This window comes from Tubulanus polymorphus, chromosome 2, assembly GCF_964204645.1.
Source record: "Tubulanus polymorphus chromosome 2, tnTubPoly1.2, whole genome shotgun sequence".
Lineage (NCBI taxonomy): Eukaryota > Metazoa > Nemertea > Palaeonemertea > Tubulaniformes > Tubulanidae > Tubulanus > Tubulanus polymorphus.
The window spans coordinates 29,958,873-29,975,480 of NC_134026.1; the positions used below are offsets into that span (position 1 = coordinate 29,958,873).

General features: G+C 38.2%; 3 protein-coding genes across 3 annotated transcripts; 1 reads left to right on the forward strand and 2 right to left on the reverse strand.

Annotated features, from left to right (window-relative positions):
- Window positions 1–74: 74 nt before the first annotated feature.
- LOC141899363 (transmembrane protein 214-B-like) lies at window positions 75–5,498 on the reverse strand. Its single transcript, XM_074785618.1, has 15 exons — window positions 5,301–5,498; window positions 4,980–5,185; window positions 4,698–4,851; window positions 4,092–4,223; window positions 3,934–4,016; window positions 3,373–3,478; window positions 3,071–3,294; window positions 2,838–2,939; window positions 2,657–2,748; window positions 2,307–2,472; window positions 2,106–2,226; window positions 1,926–2,022; window positions 1,121–1,289; window positions 794–948; window positions 75–709 (listed from the first exon to the last, which is right to left on the reverse strand). The coding sequence occupies exons 1-15, from the start codon at window positions 5,464–5,466 to the stop codon at window positions 586–588; spliced, it is 2,097 nt and encodes a 698-aa protein (XP_074641719.1). The 5' UTR covers window positions 5,467–5,498; the 3' UTR covers window positions 75–585.
- Window positions 5,499–8,117: 2,619 nt separating this feature from the next.
- Window positions 8,118–10,007, forward strand: LOC141900364 (leucine-rich repeat and fibronectin type III domain-containing protein 1-like protein). Its single transcript, XM_074787223.1, has one exon. The coding sequence runs from the start codon at window positions 8,311–8,313 to the stop codon at window positions 9,745–9,747; it is 1,437 nt and encodes a 478-aa protein (XP_074643324.1). The 5' UTR covers window positions 8,118–8,310; the 3' UTR covers window positions 9,748–10,007.
- A 2,294-nt stretch (window positions 10,008–12,301) lies between these two features.
- On the reverse strand, window positions 12,302–16,464 carry LOC141900742 (plasminogen-like). The gene is made up of 3 exons (XM_074787767.1): window positions 16,296–16,464; window positions 16,029–16,211; window positions 12,302–12,393 (listed from the first exon to the last, which is right to left on the reverse strand). The coding sequence occupies exons 1-3, from the start codon at window positions 16,426–16,428 to the stop codon at window positions 12,383–12,385; spliced, it is 327 nt and encodes a 108-aa protein (XP_074643868.1). The 5' UTR covers window positions 16,429–16,464; the 3' UTR covers window positions 12,302–12,382.
- Between the last annotated feature and the right edge of the window lie 144 nt (window positions 16,465–16,608).

Here is a 16,608-nt window from a genome sequence, read left to right on the forward strand (position 1 = left end):
TGAAAATTCATTGAGCTGTCATTTGTCTTGTTGTTCCACTCATTGTTGCAGAAAAGAGGACAAAACATCGTTAATATCGTAAATAGATATATATTATACATCTGAGCACAAAATACATCATGTAATTGAACACAAAATATACCAGAATTACCAACAAAATGTGTCTTCGCTGATTGACAACCAACAAAACACGCCCTTACTGATCAACAACCACCAAAAACTCAAAATACTAGAGTACAATGTTTATATCTTCACAGCTGTGTAAGAAGTGTCAAAAACAATTATAATTTTTTACCTCATGATTTTTTACAAACAGCAAAATTCACAGCACCATGAACTATGGTACATCGGTATCATTGAAATTTCATCTGTAGTTTTTGTGGATTATTGTATTAATACTATTAACAGACAATTCCCACTGGAATTGGATAAACAAATTACACCAGTGCTTATAAGGGTATTACTGGAAATAAACTCTGACGATAGCAAAAACGGGGATAATTTTCTGAGTTGGTGATTAAATTACAAGATGTTAAATATCGACACCAACAACCAGTTGTAAGCCTTATTTCAAATGCATGTCGTTTAATTTGAACCTCGTGTTGTTATCATGTTGTTGCACCACAGCACGAATGTCGATAAATGCTCCTGAATTGTGACCAGCGATTGCGACAGGAATTGTTGAAGGTTTTCCGGAGAAAGTTTGCCACTGAAATAATAATCAAACGACAATTGATTGAATCGGGGTATATGAGATTTAAACTCGTAACAGATTAGTGACAGTAATACTTACACAAATACATTTTCGAGTAACCATAGCCAGATAATACGCATGTAAAAGACGACTGTTTGCCACAATAAGTAGCTGTATTGTAAGAATATCTCCCAACCTGCTACGACATACGCGGCAACAGTTTCAAACAAATCGTACGGAAAATTGTCTTTCACCTGAAAATAACAGGAAACAGGTTCGATACAGTGTCAATTTCCATAGTTCAGCAAGTTCCATGTTCTTTGAGTTTAGAGTTTAAAATCCTAACTTTAACTCTGAAGGCGAACCTTTCCAACAGCTTAGTAGAACACTAGGTCCTGTATTATTAGTAGATTGCGTAGGACTTACCCATGTTACAAGTTCAGGTGATTTCTCTTTGACGTTATCGATAACCGGTTGTAAAGTGTCCATTAAACTTGTAAGGAATACTCCGAGTTTAGCCCAGATAAGTAACAAGTAAGGATAGCTTATTTCTACTGCACGACTGTAGTAAACTGGTACATTTTCATTCAACCAACTGCAAATAAATGACATATAAATGAATATAAATCAAAACAAATTTTACGCTACTGTCAATCAATCTATATTCCAAACCCCCATCAGACAATCTGATGGGATAATTGAGACCGTCTGCTGTCTGGACCCACCCTCAATCTGCTATCTGGTCCCACCCTCAATCTGCTGTCTGGACCCACCCTCAATCTGCTATCTGGACCCACCCTCAATCTGCTATCTGGACCCACCCTCAATCTGCTGTCTGGACCCACCCTCAATCTGCTGTCTGGACCCACCCTCAATCTGCTATCTGGACCCACCCTCAATCTGCTATCTGGACACACCCTCAATCTGCTGTCTGGACCCACCCTCAATCGGCTGTCTGGACCCACCCTCAATCTGCTATCTGGACCACCCTCAATCTGCCATCTGGACCCACCCTCGATCTCCTGCCTGTACTCCTTCCCATATTCTCCAGTCCAGACCCAAGGCAATTTTACTTGTACCCCGTAAACGAATTGGTTTTTACCAAACATCCACAGAGACATCGACATTTTATCAGCAGGTATGGAAAACGAGTTCATCAAGACATCGCCCATCAAATGGTGATCATCTGAGGGGGGGTAGAATACAGACAGTTAATGTATTGGATACTTACTCATAAACCTTCAAACTGTATAGTTTTGTTAGTGCGATTACTTGAATGGAAAATGCTAAAACACCAGTGTCTTCAAGAATACGGTAAGTTCTCGATCCTAAAAACAGAACATTCAAACGATGATCATCATTAACTCTTTACACCGAACAGATAAACAACAAATACAGCAATATGTTATACCTTTAAATCCATTATTGATAAGGAAATCATAAGCGAGCAACGCGATTACAACGCCAAATACTGCCAGGAATAACGACCCCCACGGGAACCGAAAACCGCACAGTTTCTTCGATATTATTTCCTGCAAGAGAAATTATTCGAATTGATCATAAAACTGAACGTTACTCGACGGAGAGTTTCAATATATGATCGATTGATTACCTTGCAAGTCACGGAGCATACAATAAATCCTTCCGGTTCATCCTTATCGTAAATAATTCCATCATTCGTAATATCGAACGCACGAATCGTATCTCTCAACAAAACCTTATTAATCTTAGTCGAATTCACCGTGTCCCAATTATCAAGTATATGCTCCAACAGAACTCTGTAACAGACGCAGGACGAGATGTGTTCAATATTCCAGTCATGTTTCAAACTATTTTACCGTAAACTGCATTCGCTATGGAACCAGTTAACTCGTAACATTCATCATAGGCCACAAACTCTCCTCGCTGACGAAGATGCAAATGGTCCAGCGAGATTCGAGTCTTACGTAATAACATACATACCCCGATTCCGGCAAGTGTTTCAAATACATTTGACGCCAAAGACTGAAGCACTGTTTATCTTTCTCTAAACAAACGATCAGACAGGATAATAGCTGTAAAATATCAAACAAACAAACACTGATCTCGTTAATCAGAATCTCTCTACGCATTCAGAAAAATCGATAATTACACGTAAAAATACCTCTTCGCGGAACGGAGTATAGCCATCTGGTTTCAAACGCGCCAGGAATGAAGGGAAGAAATCATGCAACGTGTTCTCCTGATTATCACCAAATGCAATTTCCTAAAATAAGAGTTTTCCCAGATTTTTTGATTCCCTGAATTTTCCAGGTTTTCCAGATCAGTGGCCCCCCTATAAGTGATGCGACTTAACCGATGTCAGACGGCTTGAAATTTGAATCAGACGGCATTTACCTTGAATTTTGGATAAATTCCGCGCAGTTGTTTTTGTAGTTGAGTCGGTAGTGTGTTAGTTCCGGAATGAACGACGTCTAGAACGGGGAAGAAATCTCGAAACGTAACGGAAGAATATGCTTTCTTCAAATCTTTGTGATGAATCAATAACCGTTCGAGATAACCGACGGAATACGCTGTCAGCGACCTTAATCCTAATACTGGCAACATTACATCCAACCAGACTGAAATAGAAAATCGTGTCGCGACATTTAAAACATGAGGAAATAACAGAATTCAGAGAAAAGAGGGCAATAGCTTACCGCGTAGACCAGCAGATAGATCATTAGCTCCACACTGACCTATGCACCATAAAATCGATAAACATCGTAACGGTCGATTTTTATGCAACTTAATAAGATCCAAGTACTGCGAATAATATAGAGATAAAGATGAATTAAGAGAAATACAGCAGAATATCACTGATTTTCATCGTGTGCAATATAATGAAATGTAGCCAATATTTCGGTAACCGAGTTTTCCTAAAATGGTTTTGATATTGATCCGTAAGATTATAGATGAGGAGAGAATCCCACAATGATAATAAAAAGTCCGAAAATGAAACTTCGAGATAGTAGTTTATTTCAACGTTTCGACTATATCCTAATAGTCATCTTCAGGAATAATTATTATTCCTGAATAATCATTATTCCTGAAGATGACTATTAGGATAAAGTCGAAACGTTGAAATAAACTACTATCTCGAAGTTTCATTTTCGGACTTTTTATTATCATTGTGGGATTCTCTCCTCATCGCATCAACACGGATATAGTGTTCTACCAATCGTGATCGTAAGATTATAGTTGAAGATGAAGCCTCTTACCTGCGATAAGTTTTTGACTACAATCTGTGGATGATTGAAAGCTACTAATTGTATAAATATCTGGAATCCATACAACGATAAATCTGTAAGAAAATGAAAATTTTTAATCGCGTGGATAAAAACCAGAGAAACTTTCACGGCGTTTTCGTTACCATTACCATTTCCTACATCAGCTATCACTGATTTAACGCAATGTTCGAAGAATAATTCTAAAACTGCGGTCGGAGCTTGTTTAAGTATCTTACGAAACGCTTTCTTACAAGATTCCGGTAACAAATTCTGCGGATATTCTGAAGAAAAGTAGATGGTTAGCAATTAATCATCACCGATGATAATTGCAACAAAAATTTCAATTTAGTAGCATAAAGAAGAAAATTTATATCATATTGTAGTGTAGTATGCATTATCACCAGAATGAGCCATTGGCTCAATTATTTACCTAAGAAATATTGTGTTGGCCAAATATCAACTCTAGGACACTTCCCAAGAAAATTGTCAATTTTCTGAAGGGAAATTGGGCCTTTGTAAGTGAACACCATTAAAAGGATGTCAATATTTAAGTATTTATTGGTTGATTTTCAAGAAAAAGTGCTTTGATAGTGGGAACATTGACATTTGAACTATGCTACAAGGACGTGAAGTGTAAAATGAATTTCCTAAACATTTCTCGGATTGGAGGAAAGTATTTCCAAAGGGGAAATAAGTTATTGAATCATCAAATTGTTCCATATACTGTGGATACCACCACGCTAGGAAGAAACTACCTGTAGGTTTGCCCTCGAACGCAGGGTCATCGGCTTTGACATCTTCTAACTTTAAATTTATAAAAGACGCCAGATCTTTCAACCAAATAGATGGTGACTCCGGGAATGTAGACATATCATTAGCAAGAAGTGATTCGATTTCATTTGTGTTTATCTACAACAGTAAGATAGAAAAATAAACTTCTATTTCGTTAATTATCATATATATTTTAGAGGAATAATTTTATGAAAAAACGATCACGTCCCCGTGATTATATAAGTAATTGGCTTATTGTGACTCACCAATTTCATACCCTGTTCTAGAGTAATTTTAGGTGTATGATGTTTCTTCAATTGAGATTGTGGTTTCTTTGATTTTGATGCTGCTGCAGGTCTCTTACTGTTAGCGCTGCCATTCATGTGCTCAGTTGTCACTGGTTTACTTTGCTCCGATGTTCTGTCACGTTCTGTGAAGGCATCGTAGATCGTAGAAGATTCTTTTAAAGGCGCTACAAAAAAGGAGTGCGTATTTGAGTGAATAAAATTGATTTGAATTGGTACAACCGGTCCATATTTAACGTCATAATTTCCCACTTTGATTGTAAACAAAAATTTAAGTTTTACCATTGCGTTCAATACGAGGCATACTCTCTATAAATGTCTTAGTCTGATATTTAGATGATGTTTTACTGGCATTTTTCGTAGGTTTTTTAGCGGTCTTGCCAACAACTTCCCAATGAGTCGCCATTTTCTTTGCCGGGTGTAACGCAATCATATACGAGCTATCCATGTTCCCCTCACGACCCGTTACCAGCTCGACCTGTTCCTACTTTGTCTAGTTGGGAGCGGTCGAGCTGGAAACGGGTCGAGAGGGACACGTGGATAGTTCATTAGACTGGTTGCGTGGTAACCAGTCTAGATAGTTCATATGCAAGTCAACGCAATATATGAAACCCGGATGCGGAGCTGAGTGGCTCCGAGAATATCAAAATTACATCATTCATTAGTACCAGTGTTCACAAGTCCCGCAGGGCCCGGCCGAGGTTTATTACAACCCCCTTCCTGGCTAGGGGCTCTAAATGGGTGTCCCTCTTCTCACACTTTTTACTATGAATATGGCTCGATCACGGGCCTCCATTTCCTCGTGGCACAATAGAGGATCCTCCTCAATGCGCTGACCACTGGGTCGAGTACGCGCACCTCCCAAAATAGGTACAAGGACAGCCGACGGAGGCCAACAGGGGGACCTACGTATTCCCTGCAACACGCGTAGGGAACACCGGTAATGATAAATGGTAATTTAATCACTGAAATATTTCTTTTTTGGGATCAAACATATATGCCTAGTGACCATTGCATTAACTATTAATAATTGCTGGAGTTAATAGTTAGGTAAGTGCCAACATAGAAATGCGAGTTGTCTGCACATCTCCAGTGATAGCCGCCGCCTCACTATTTATACCCGTCGGTCCCAAGCGAAAAGAATGGCGCTCAATTTATCAATGTGACATCCACTATCGGTGCAACCGCGAGATCCAATTAAGTCGCACGACCGCGGGAGCAATCTGTCTAATCCGATGGTCCTATTAAATTAAGGTCCCATTGACTAAAATCTATAACTCACCGGCTTAGTACCGGTATTTTATACGCATGACTAAAGATAACACGATATTTATGCAGTATCTGTAAAAAAGATATGCATTTACAGCAATACATTGATGAGAAAAAAACTATTCATTTGCCAAAAATATAGAATTAGCCCTAAATACATTTCAATTCGTTGAATTTTTTTTTAATCCGCCGTTTATGCTCTATTGCCTACGAGCATTCTAAACAGAGTTTATCATTGATCTAGATTTGCTGTGTTTTTTTCACAGGCTTCCAATCCTCGCTTGCCAGCAGCGATTTAAGCCGCTTTCATCAACGACATGTAATGTTGTCAGGAATGTGTCAATACATTTCATGCATTCGGTATTAATTTTTGTCGCCGGAGACGTCGTCAGTGATGATACACGTCGCTGCGACGACATTTGATGAAGAATCGACGGCTCGATCCACACCAAATTCCCATCCGTTATTTCCTCAACTCCGCGCCGACATCTCGTCGTAGATCAAGTAGGCTATTGACGTTTTTGCATCACAGAAGATCGATTACCAGAATTCAAAATGCTTTCTGCAGCCCGAGGCTAAAAACTGTTTATTACGTACAAACGAGAATTCTGCAAATAAAATATCACTGGTTTGTCGCCACACCACATCCGTATTAGCAGCAGCGTCCATCGATATGTATATCCCTCATCGCTCGATCAGCTTTTAGATTTTGGATACGGATGCCTCATCTCAGATCATCCTCCTCCTTAGTCTACAAAGCTTTTCTAGAATCTATCGTCCAGGTCGCCTAATTAGGCTGGTAACTTGAAATGTTTAATTGATTCTTTCCTCCCTGAAAAGACATGGTGCAACTGCGATAGTAACATCCATCGGGGGACAGTAAAATTCCTCCAAAAACAAATGCAGTCGGCTTATGCTTGCTCCTCGCTATAAACAATTAATAACTCGTTAGAATCGCCGACACTTCGCACTTAAAAGCTATTCGAACAGTTACTAAAGGATTTTTCATTATTTTCAAATTTGATTTTTTGTTGTTCTCAAGACGCTTCCTTACTGTTCCGTTCGCATTTTTGTATTATACACCGTGTCTGTCCCATGTAATTAATTAATTAGAAATTAATAAGTTAAGAAGTTAATTAATTAGAAATCCTGAATATTGATATCAATAGCAATATCATATTCATAAAATTCTGCTAGAAAATAATGCAGATTTTGTTAGTATACGTTTTCATGTTTTCATATTCCGGCGTATATAAGTTACAGGCCTTGTCTTGTTTGTTCTTTTGCATAAAGTGTTTACGTATTCCTTCTGACAATCAGCGCCGAAACCTTAGAAAATTCAGCCATCGTCAGAGAAGCTTTTCATCATTGTCTGCTTGAAGTCTTCTAATTTCATCTATTTGATGTGAGCCACTGTCTGATACAGGCGTGTATACCTTTCTACTTTTCTTTCCCGTTTGCATAATAGTCTTTCATTTCACGAGACTCGCCACACTTTAAACGTTAATGACGAGAGACGATTTATCTAATCAATTCGTAGAACAATTAGAACCCAATTATACGTGAACGCTAATGCGTATTGGAAGAAAATAGAGAAAGAGAAATGACATTAAATTTCAGTTTGTCTCGCTTCCAATTGGTGTCAGTGTGACTGAATCGATCGCTGCAACAATTGCAGCATCCTATGCGACACTGCGCCACCGTTAACGGCGAAAACTTGTCAATATGAGAGCATCAGTATAAACCGGGAGAGCAGGTTTATACTGAGTCATACCATACATCGAACAGAAAGCGCGGCGACGTTGTTTTTGAGCGATCGGATGGCGACTGACGCCAAGCGTAATGTTCGCTGTATCGTAAAGCAGAATATTCATGCGACAACAACGCGATGCTAGGATGGAAATACATCAGAGTGACGTCAAGTGTGAAATACAAACATATGAAGGTAAAACACTCTCATTTATAGACTAGATTAGATTGGACATCAAGAGTTGATGACAGCGATGTGAGATATCTGTTCATAATGCGACTCCGGTACGTACTGATTCTACAGCTCGCTTTCATTTGTACTTTGCATGTAATTTATGCATGTCCACCAGAATGTTTCTGCAACCCGATAATAAAATCCGTCAACTGTCAGAACAAAGGGTTGAAAACAATACCGAAACGTATGCCGAAAGAGACTCTCGAAATGAACATGAATAAGAATGAATTCGAAATATCGACTTTACGCAGGAATAATTTCAGCGATTTTCGACAGTTGAGACAACTGTTTCTGAGCGGATGCGGTATTAAAGCTATCACTGTTGGATCATTCATCGATTTAATTAATTTGAAATGGCTCGATCTGAGTCAAAATCGAATCAAAGACTTGCAAGATTTTACATTTCGTGGCCTTAGTCTCGACCAGCTGTTCATATCTGGGAACGACGGTATAGTGTTACACAAAGACACGTTTAACGGATTGAAAGCGAAAGGTTTATATCTGACTCACTGTGGACTGAAAGAGATCAATGCAAGGCTACTGACGCCATTGAACGATAGTTTGAACTATTTATGGTTGAATCACAACCGCATCCGAAGTTTGAGTCCGCATTTACATCGCGTATTCAAAAACATGCGACATCTGCGTATAACCGACAACCCGCTTCATTGTAACTGCCGCATGAAATGGTTTAAACGATTTTACGATAGTCACATGTCAAAATTCGATGAATCGCCGGCTCCTTCTTGCGCTTCACCGTCGCACGCTCATCATCGCGGTTTCGGAACCCTTTCTCTCGAAGATTTCAGATGTCAACCTCCAACATTCAACGATGTCGATTTACTTTTCTCGAACGAGAAGGGTATACTGAGTTGTACGGCTAGCGGGGATCCGGCTCCAACTCTGATCTGGGTGAAACCTAACGGGGAAAGAAAAATATTCTTCCCGCGTTACAACGAGCCGGCGGTGAAAACAGACGCAGTTATGCGTATAACACACGGAGAAGATTTATATACTGGTGGTTATGAGTGTATGGCGACGAATGACGGAGGTAACGTTACCCTGAAGCTAAACGTATCGTGGCCAAAAATCGAGAAAAAAACCATCATTCGTTACGTGGGACTGAATGAATCCAGCGCCACGATCGATACTACTGATATATTCAAAAAGGGCGCAGGGACAATTTATGGCGTCAAGAAAAACAAGCAGAACAGTAACGAAAAATCATTTACGATGATTCAGCTGATTATTGCTGTAGCTGGTACATTTGTCGCTACGTTACTCGTTTGCTTACTTGTCTTTCAAATTGTATCAAAGATCCGGGCGAATCAGGTACCGAGGAATCGTTTGGATAATTCGCATTACACGACCGCTCAGCAATGTGCAAAACCGATTGCGAGCAATAGCGCATATCTGAACAACAGGGCTGATGACGATGATCTCTATATGAGAATTAATGATCTTCCCCACAGATGATAACTCGATCAGATTCACTGCATGTTATCGTACCGAAAAATCGACGAAAAAAACAGTTTGGTTTCTTTTTAGGATCAGGGAGAAAAATTACTTTAAAAAGATAATCATCGAATTGTTCAGATACGTGTTTGGAAAACGGCGATGATATCAGTTTATTATGTGGTCGTTTGGCCTTTATGAATAACGTAAATGGAATGCCACGTTTCATGTGCGCAAATGAAAATGCTTTAAAAAGATGTGTACATATATTTTTTCGTATCGTGACGTGTTTGCTTTAATAGAAGTTATGATAATGACTACACGATCGTCGATTTATAGATTTGACTGTTTGATGTAAATGCCTTGATCGCTACAGGACATCCGTGCAGTCAGATTGAAAACAGATATAGATATTTATAGACATACGACGCGATGGCTTTTAGAATTTACAAAAAAAGCCAAGCTGAAATCGAATGTGTATATTTATATTTACATTTCATTTTACTGTGCGCAATATACGTAGGTTCGTGACGTCATGCCGTGACGTCGTTGCGCATCGATGACGTCACTTCGGCGTGTCCTCTTTTCAAAAATGTTGGTATATAGTTTAACCTTTTTCGAACTAGTGGCAGAAATTATCAATGTTTATAAGAAACTACGGTTTCTATACTATGGACGCTTCATGCTTATTTAAAAGCTCTGAAAAAATATATTGGAATTCATGCAAAACGTTCGCCTGATGAAGAAAAAAACCATGGCAACGCATGACTCGGGCCGGGAGATTCGTTTGCATCACGCGAAGCATTTAGCTACTCTTTAGACTGGAGTCCCATCAGGCGTATATTGATTAAATCAATAAAGGACGGTAGCAAATTTACCTCCCAATTGTTTCACTTCACCCATACACAAGCAAACAATCAACGCTCTCTGATTCGTAACTTAATTTATTTCCTCGGATCAGAAATAGTTTGCGAAAAACTCGATAAATTGGCTACCGAAAAGTAAATGCATTCGAACATTGCGCTGATGGTAATTGGACGAACAATCAGGTTGTATGGGAAGTTCCGCCAGTCTGCATTTATTTTGGTAATAAATCGGGAATCGAATCCAAAGATTATAGCAGTTCGCGATATTATTGGTTTATCATATTCGCGGGTTATTGACCAAGTAAACTCGGATTTACACACGAAATTATGTTATTCAAAAGCAGTTTGTCAATGCAACCACAAAGGACTAAAATATAAAGAGTTTGTTATCGAACTCGGCATAGATTTTTTGCGACTAACATTGTTAGAGCCTCGTGTTGTTTATCGACTTTAACATCTGCGCACAGCTTTTATGTCCATGTCCGTAATGATTGTACACGTGTGCATATATGGCCGCTAAATTTTTCGAAGCAGAATCAATGTAACCCAATGAATAAAACATATGTAATATCGCTGCGCACATCATCGAGGGAAAACTTGAATAACGTGACTTAAATATTCTTTTCACATATCTATCTTTAGCTCATTTTTTCTGTCTATGAATCGGAAGAAAAGATATCTTAATTCGAAATATGCTAAAAAAGACTGTGTACATATATGATTGATTTCGTGTTTCATTTTCTTGTAAATACGTACGTGTATATGACGACTTATATATACAAATATCGTTAATTGTAACGAAAAAATTAAAAACTGTAGAATTTTGACCTTAAGAAGATCAAATTCGTTTGTGGTTTATCACTTTGAAAAGAAACTCTGCGGTGGCAGTTCAAAATGTTTGACTTGTTATACGATAATTTTCATCCTGTTTAAGAAAGTCATTCCTTCCAATTTCCGTCCGTCACGTTTGCCATTCAAATTCACTTTTCTCATCCATGTAACGCTTAACGATGACGGGCAATCGTCTCACGTCCGCCATTTCCACCATACCGGAAATAGTCAACGTGCCGTGATTTCATTTTCTGGCGCAGACGAAACATTTATCTTCGACTTCTAGATTAAAGATGAAAGTGATTCTCAGGAAAAAAAAAGTTTATCACGGATTCAATTTAAAATTCTAAATTACGCAGCCATCTTTTACATTCCTCGCCTGCCATTGCCACTGTAGATGAATATGATTCTTTGTCCCCGTGAATTGTGACTATATCGTGCCCTCAGGATCGGATATCGCACATTCTACTTTTTACAAATATCGGCGCCCACAGAATTGACAGTTTTTTTCAGGGTTATAACCAGAGGCTGCACTGGTTTTCTTCCCGAAGGCGTTTCTCATCAATCTCCTATTTCATACCGACTTGTGAAAGGCTATTCATGTATCACAGACGTAGAACTCGGCGTCTCTCACGTTTCACTATATCGTATCGTGTACTTCTTGCTGATCAAACAAAAAATGACTAAAAAGATGTATTAGCGGCCCATAAACAATAGATGATGGATGATGCTGGACAAAAGTCTTCCAATATCCCGAACACTCTGAAGGGAAACATAAAATCTGGATTCCATTGCAAAGAGAACGATTATATTTATTATTCATGCGCATACTCTGTATTGAGAATACTTAATTTGATAATACATCATTCGTAATTCATAGCAGATTCGTGGCAGAGCACACTAGGTTCGTCAATAGTTCATAATACATTAGTGACAGCGGCTCAGGTGTAATGGTCGTATCACGCAGCGCCTGAAAATAAAAGAACCCCATTTTAAATACGTCATCGTATGATACGTCAGTAAACGGCTTTCAGCTGATCTTCTGGATTTTACCTTCAGGAAAGTAATCAACTTTATTTTACGCTTAACTGATTTTGAATGATTACACCACTATACACACACATATATATATATATATATATATATATATATATATATATATATATATATATATATATATATATATATATATATATATATATATATATATATATATATATATATATATATATATATATATATATATATATATATATATATATATATATATATATATATATATATATATATATATATATATATATATATATATATATATATATACACTCGTAAATACGCGTGTGTCCCACTGTTACTATGGGCGTTAACGCTAATAACGCAGTAATATCATCACGGCGATGAGAAAATTATGAAGAAACTAATAGTTACAATTAATTGCATATATTTGCCTTGAAACAACAGAAATGGCGTTCGAAAAGAGGCATGTGCTGTGAAGGGAATGTGCTAGGTATACGAGATAGCTGTATAATAAGAAGCATCGCGTTTTAGAAACAAAAAGACCTCGACTTAATGATACCATATGGAGTCTATTTTCTGTTTGAATTGTATGTGATATGTATAAAGGCAATTTGAAAGACGTAGATATACCCAATTCCGCCCTTATTCCACCCCAATTCCGCCCTCATTCCGCCCAAATTCCGCCCTAATTCGTGTATTTCGAGGCGCCTTTGCGCTTCTCGTATGTCGCTGTGATACGGCCATTTACTACTCCACACGATAAAGCCACAAATCGACGATTATTTTTATCCCCGACCCGCCGCTGTTGCAAGCTGAAGATAACACCTGACTTTGACACGGTCGACTGAACTATTTCTCTTCGGGTCAAATAAATTCCAACCGATTGCGTCTCGGTGGAAATGTAAAAGAACTATACCAATTGACGGTATTCGCTCGCAATTTATATGTAGATTTCCAGCCGTCGATAAATACTGATAAAAACCCTCGATCTCCAGGCATGTTGAGACAAACTGACCATTCGGGAATCCTCTCAAGAAAGAAACGCATTAAGGTAAATTGACCATCCTGATGATTTCGACATTGTCTGTCGGACCAAATTTGATTATCAGCCATTTGGAAGGCAATTGCCGAGGCATGGCACAAATTGAAATGAATCCATTCGCATTCTCAGGATTTCTATCATCAAAAAGGTTCCCTCAATATAGTTAGGACACGATAAAAACCGATTCTGTTCATTCTGAAAGCAATCTCCGTCGCATTGATAAATCAAATTACTTCGATGATGACATGTCTAGAACCTTTAAGCCGTTCACTACCTGTTACACTTAGAATAAAATTAGCATATTCTTAGAGAATTCGACACGAATATATCAGAAATAAAAACCGTGCAGCGAACTAAATAAGTGGATCCATAATGATCCATGTATTATTCAATATGAATCACTGTAACGTGATATTCCCGTTATTTCATTTTTATTTTTTTTTTTTGGGGGGGGGGGGTAGATTATCAGGACGTGAGGTAAAAAATCTATGAGAGACTTGAGCCCTGAAAACTGGACCCTGATTGAATGATACCATTCCAACAACATGAGCAAACAATTTAGCCGGAACAGTATTATTCAGGAATGATAAACTACTAAATGCCGGGGTGATGGAATCTAAATGGAAATCGGATCCGTAGGAAGTGATCATGCATAAATTGCCGTTGCTGTGCCGGTGTACAAGGCGGATGATGTGGGGAGAGAGAAGACGAAGAAAGTGATGGATGAGTGAGAAAGTGCCATAACGTTGATGGGGCATCGTTTTTATTGTGACTAAGGTAAATGGAATCGACGTATTTGAAATTGGGAAGTCGATTAAATAAATGGGAGGCATAGAATTTCGTGATTTTAAGTCGAGATCGAGAGATAATTCAATTGGATTTTAAATCGCGTGTCTGTCAACGACAAACGAATCAAGATTATTTTTGTTACCAGGTTTCAGATTATTCAAAGACTGCGGTATAGGATAATATTCCCAAAGAACAAATCTGTTCTTTGTGTCATTAGGAAATTAATTCATTAGGCATTTCTTCGTGATACGTGACACCAAACACACTACTCTCAGACTTTTCTTTATTCATTCTTGGATATAAGTCGCCATCAAAGCGTATAGTGGCATTCAATGCAAAGGTCGCAATACGCTAAAAGAACAAAGTTTACGAAAAGTCAATAAATGACGTAAATGATTCAAGATCAAACCAAAGGTTGACTTTCACTGAAAATTACATGATTTGGAAATCACCAGTATCAAGAATCACCAGTATATGAAGAGTCGTTTTTATAATTTTGCGTTTAGACGATCTTCGTGTAAAATGTTTGAAAGATAGACAGTATATAAACAACACCTGAAGCCACGTCATTGATTAGACATATATAATTACATACACGGCATAATTTTGTTGTGACATTTAAGATGCTCTGTGTTTTTTCCAGTGATACTGCGTGCAGGAAACGGAATCATCAATAACGCCCTTTCTTTTCTCCGTATTTTAATAAAATGATTTCCAGTCGATTTAGAATTCGCTCGACGTTCGCGTTCCCGGAGCTCATTTATGGAGATTAAAACAAAGCAATTGTAATGGGAAATCGGCATTGATTGATTGCACGATTCTACAGGTAAAGAATAATAGTAGCAACTAAACGATAATCTCTGTTATTACTGAGAATTATTTTCCACATAACCCGACTGTCTGCAGGGAATCGATTATTCCAACAACACGACGACGATGAAACATTTTTACAGCTATCGCCAATGAATACAGCGTTACCCCCGGGGAGTTGGACTTTTTCAGTTTGTGAGACGTGCAACTCGATACGTTCTGTAATTACATACAAAATCTCATCGTATCCTCCTCCAACCCATCAGCGAGCAACTAGACAGACGGATCTTTTTACTTACTACATAATCAGAAAGATATGAACAAAAAAGAATTGAGAATCGAATGCCAATAGAATCTAAGGTAAAATCGTACCGCCTGAGATCACAATACAGAACGTAGAACAGCACGCACGCAATCGTGGTTGTATGTTTCAGTATCAGAGTGGTTCTAAAAGGGTTAAATGAGCTAATCAACTGTAATTAAGATTCATGGCGTATTCTTCAAAATAAAATGACGTAAGAAATTGAGCTGTAGTCGATTGTACGTACAAATCGTTCCGTTCTACATGAATGACCAATATGTTTCCTCATTACAGTTCATTTAATTGATAGAACGGTTAATTTCCCCGAGAAGGCAGCAGCGTGCGTGGTACATTTACATAAAGTTCGCAGTTTCTGTTTCCACCAAAGATTTATTGTCGGATCGTTAAATAAACGACATGTAAATAACTACACAATGTACTACAAACCGAAAACTACTTTGCAACCGCTTTCTCTGAGATCTATTTATTATTTAACTAAATGTTGTTTCTGTCTTTAGCTTCTCCTTTAATGTTTTCACATACGGAATTTTAGTTGGAATCTTTTGGCGTTGTAGCCAGTCATACAAGGATTTGTCGCAGTTGTGCGTAAATTCTCGGTTGTTGATTATAGGAAAAGAGAACTTACTCTCGCAATGCAATGGTTTACCACTAAATACACCAGTTTCTGTACAAGTGCGTCGATCCGATCCATCAATAGGCACAAAACCAGACAAACAATTCTGTTCTACGGAGTCTCCTACTAAATATCTATCAGATAAATCTACAAACATTGCGTTTATTCCTGGTTCTGGCATCCCGCAACTCATTGCTTTAAAAAAACAACATTATTCATGCATATATACAAATACATAAAGAGATATGTGATGAACAGCTATATACAACGTGCACTTACGACATTTAGGAATAATACAATGGTCCCATCTGTAGAAATGGTCAGTCGTATAACACCAAGGTGAAGGATAAGAAGAAGAACTGACATATCTACAATTATCGGCTGTTAATGATAGATCATTATCAACGAACATACTGGCGTTGAATACCGGATGTTTGTGAGGATGTTGCGAGTCGAATCGTTGACATTGTTTATTACGACTAGTGATCTTCTGCGTACCCTTGTATTCCCGACCATATCTGCTTATCTGGCAGTTACTGCTGGCGGTATCAAAATCTAAAAGAAGTATCGGGGCGTGTTTGATTTCACGTCT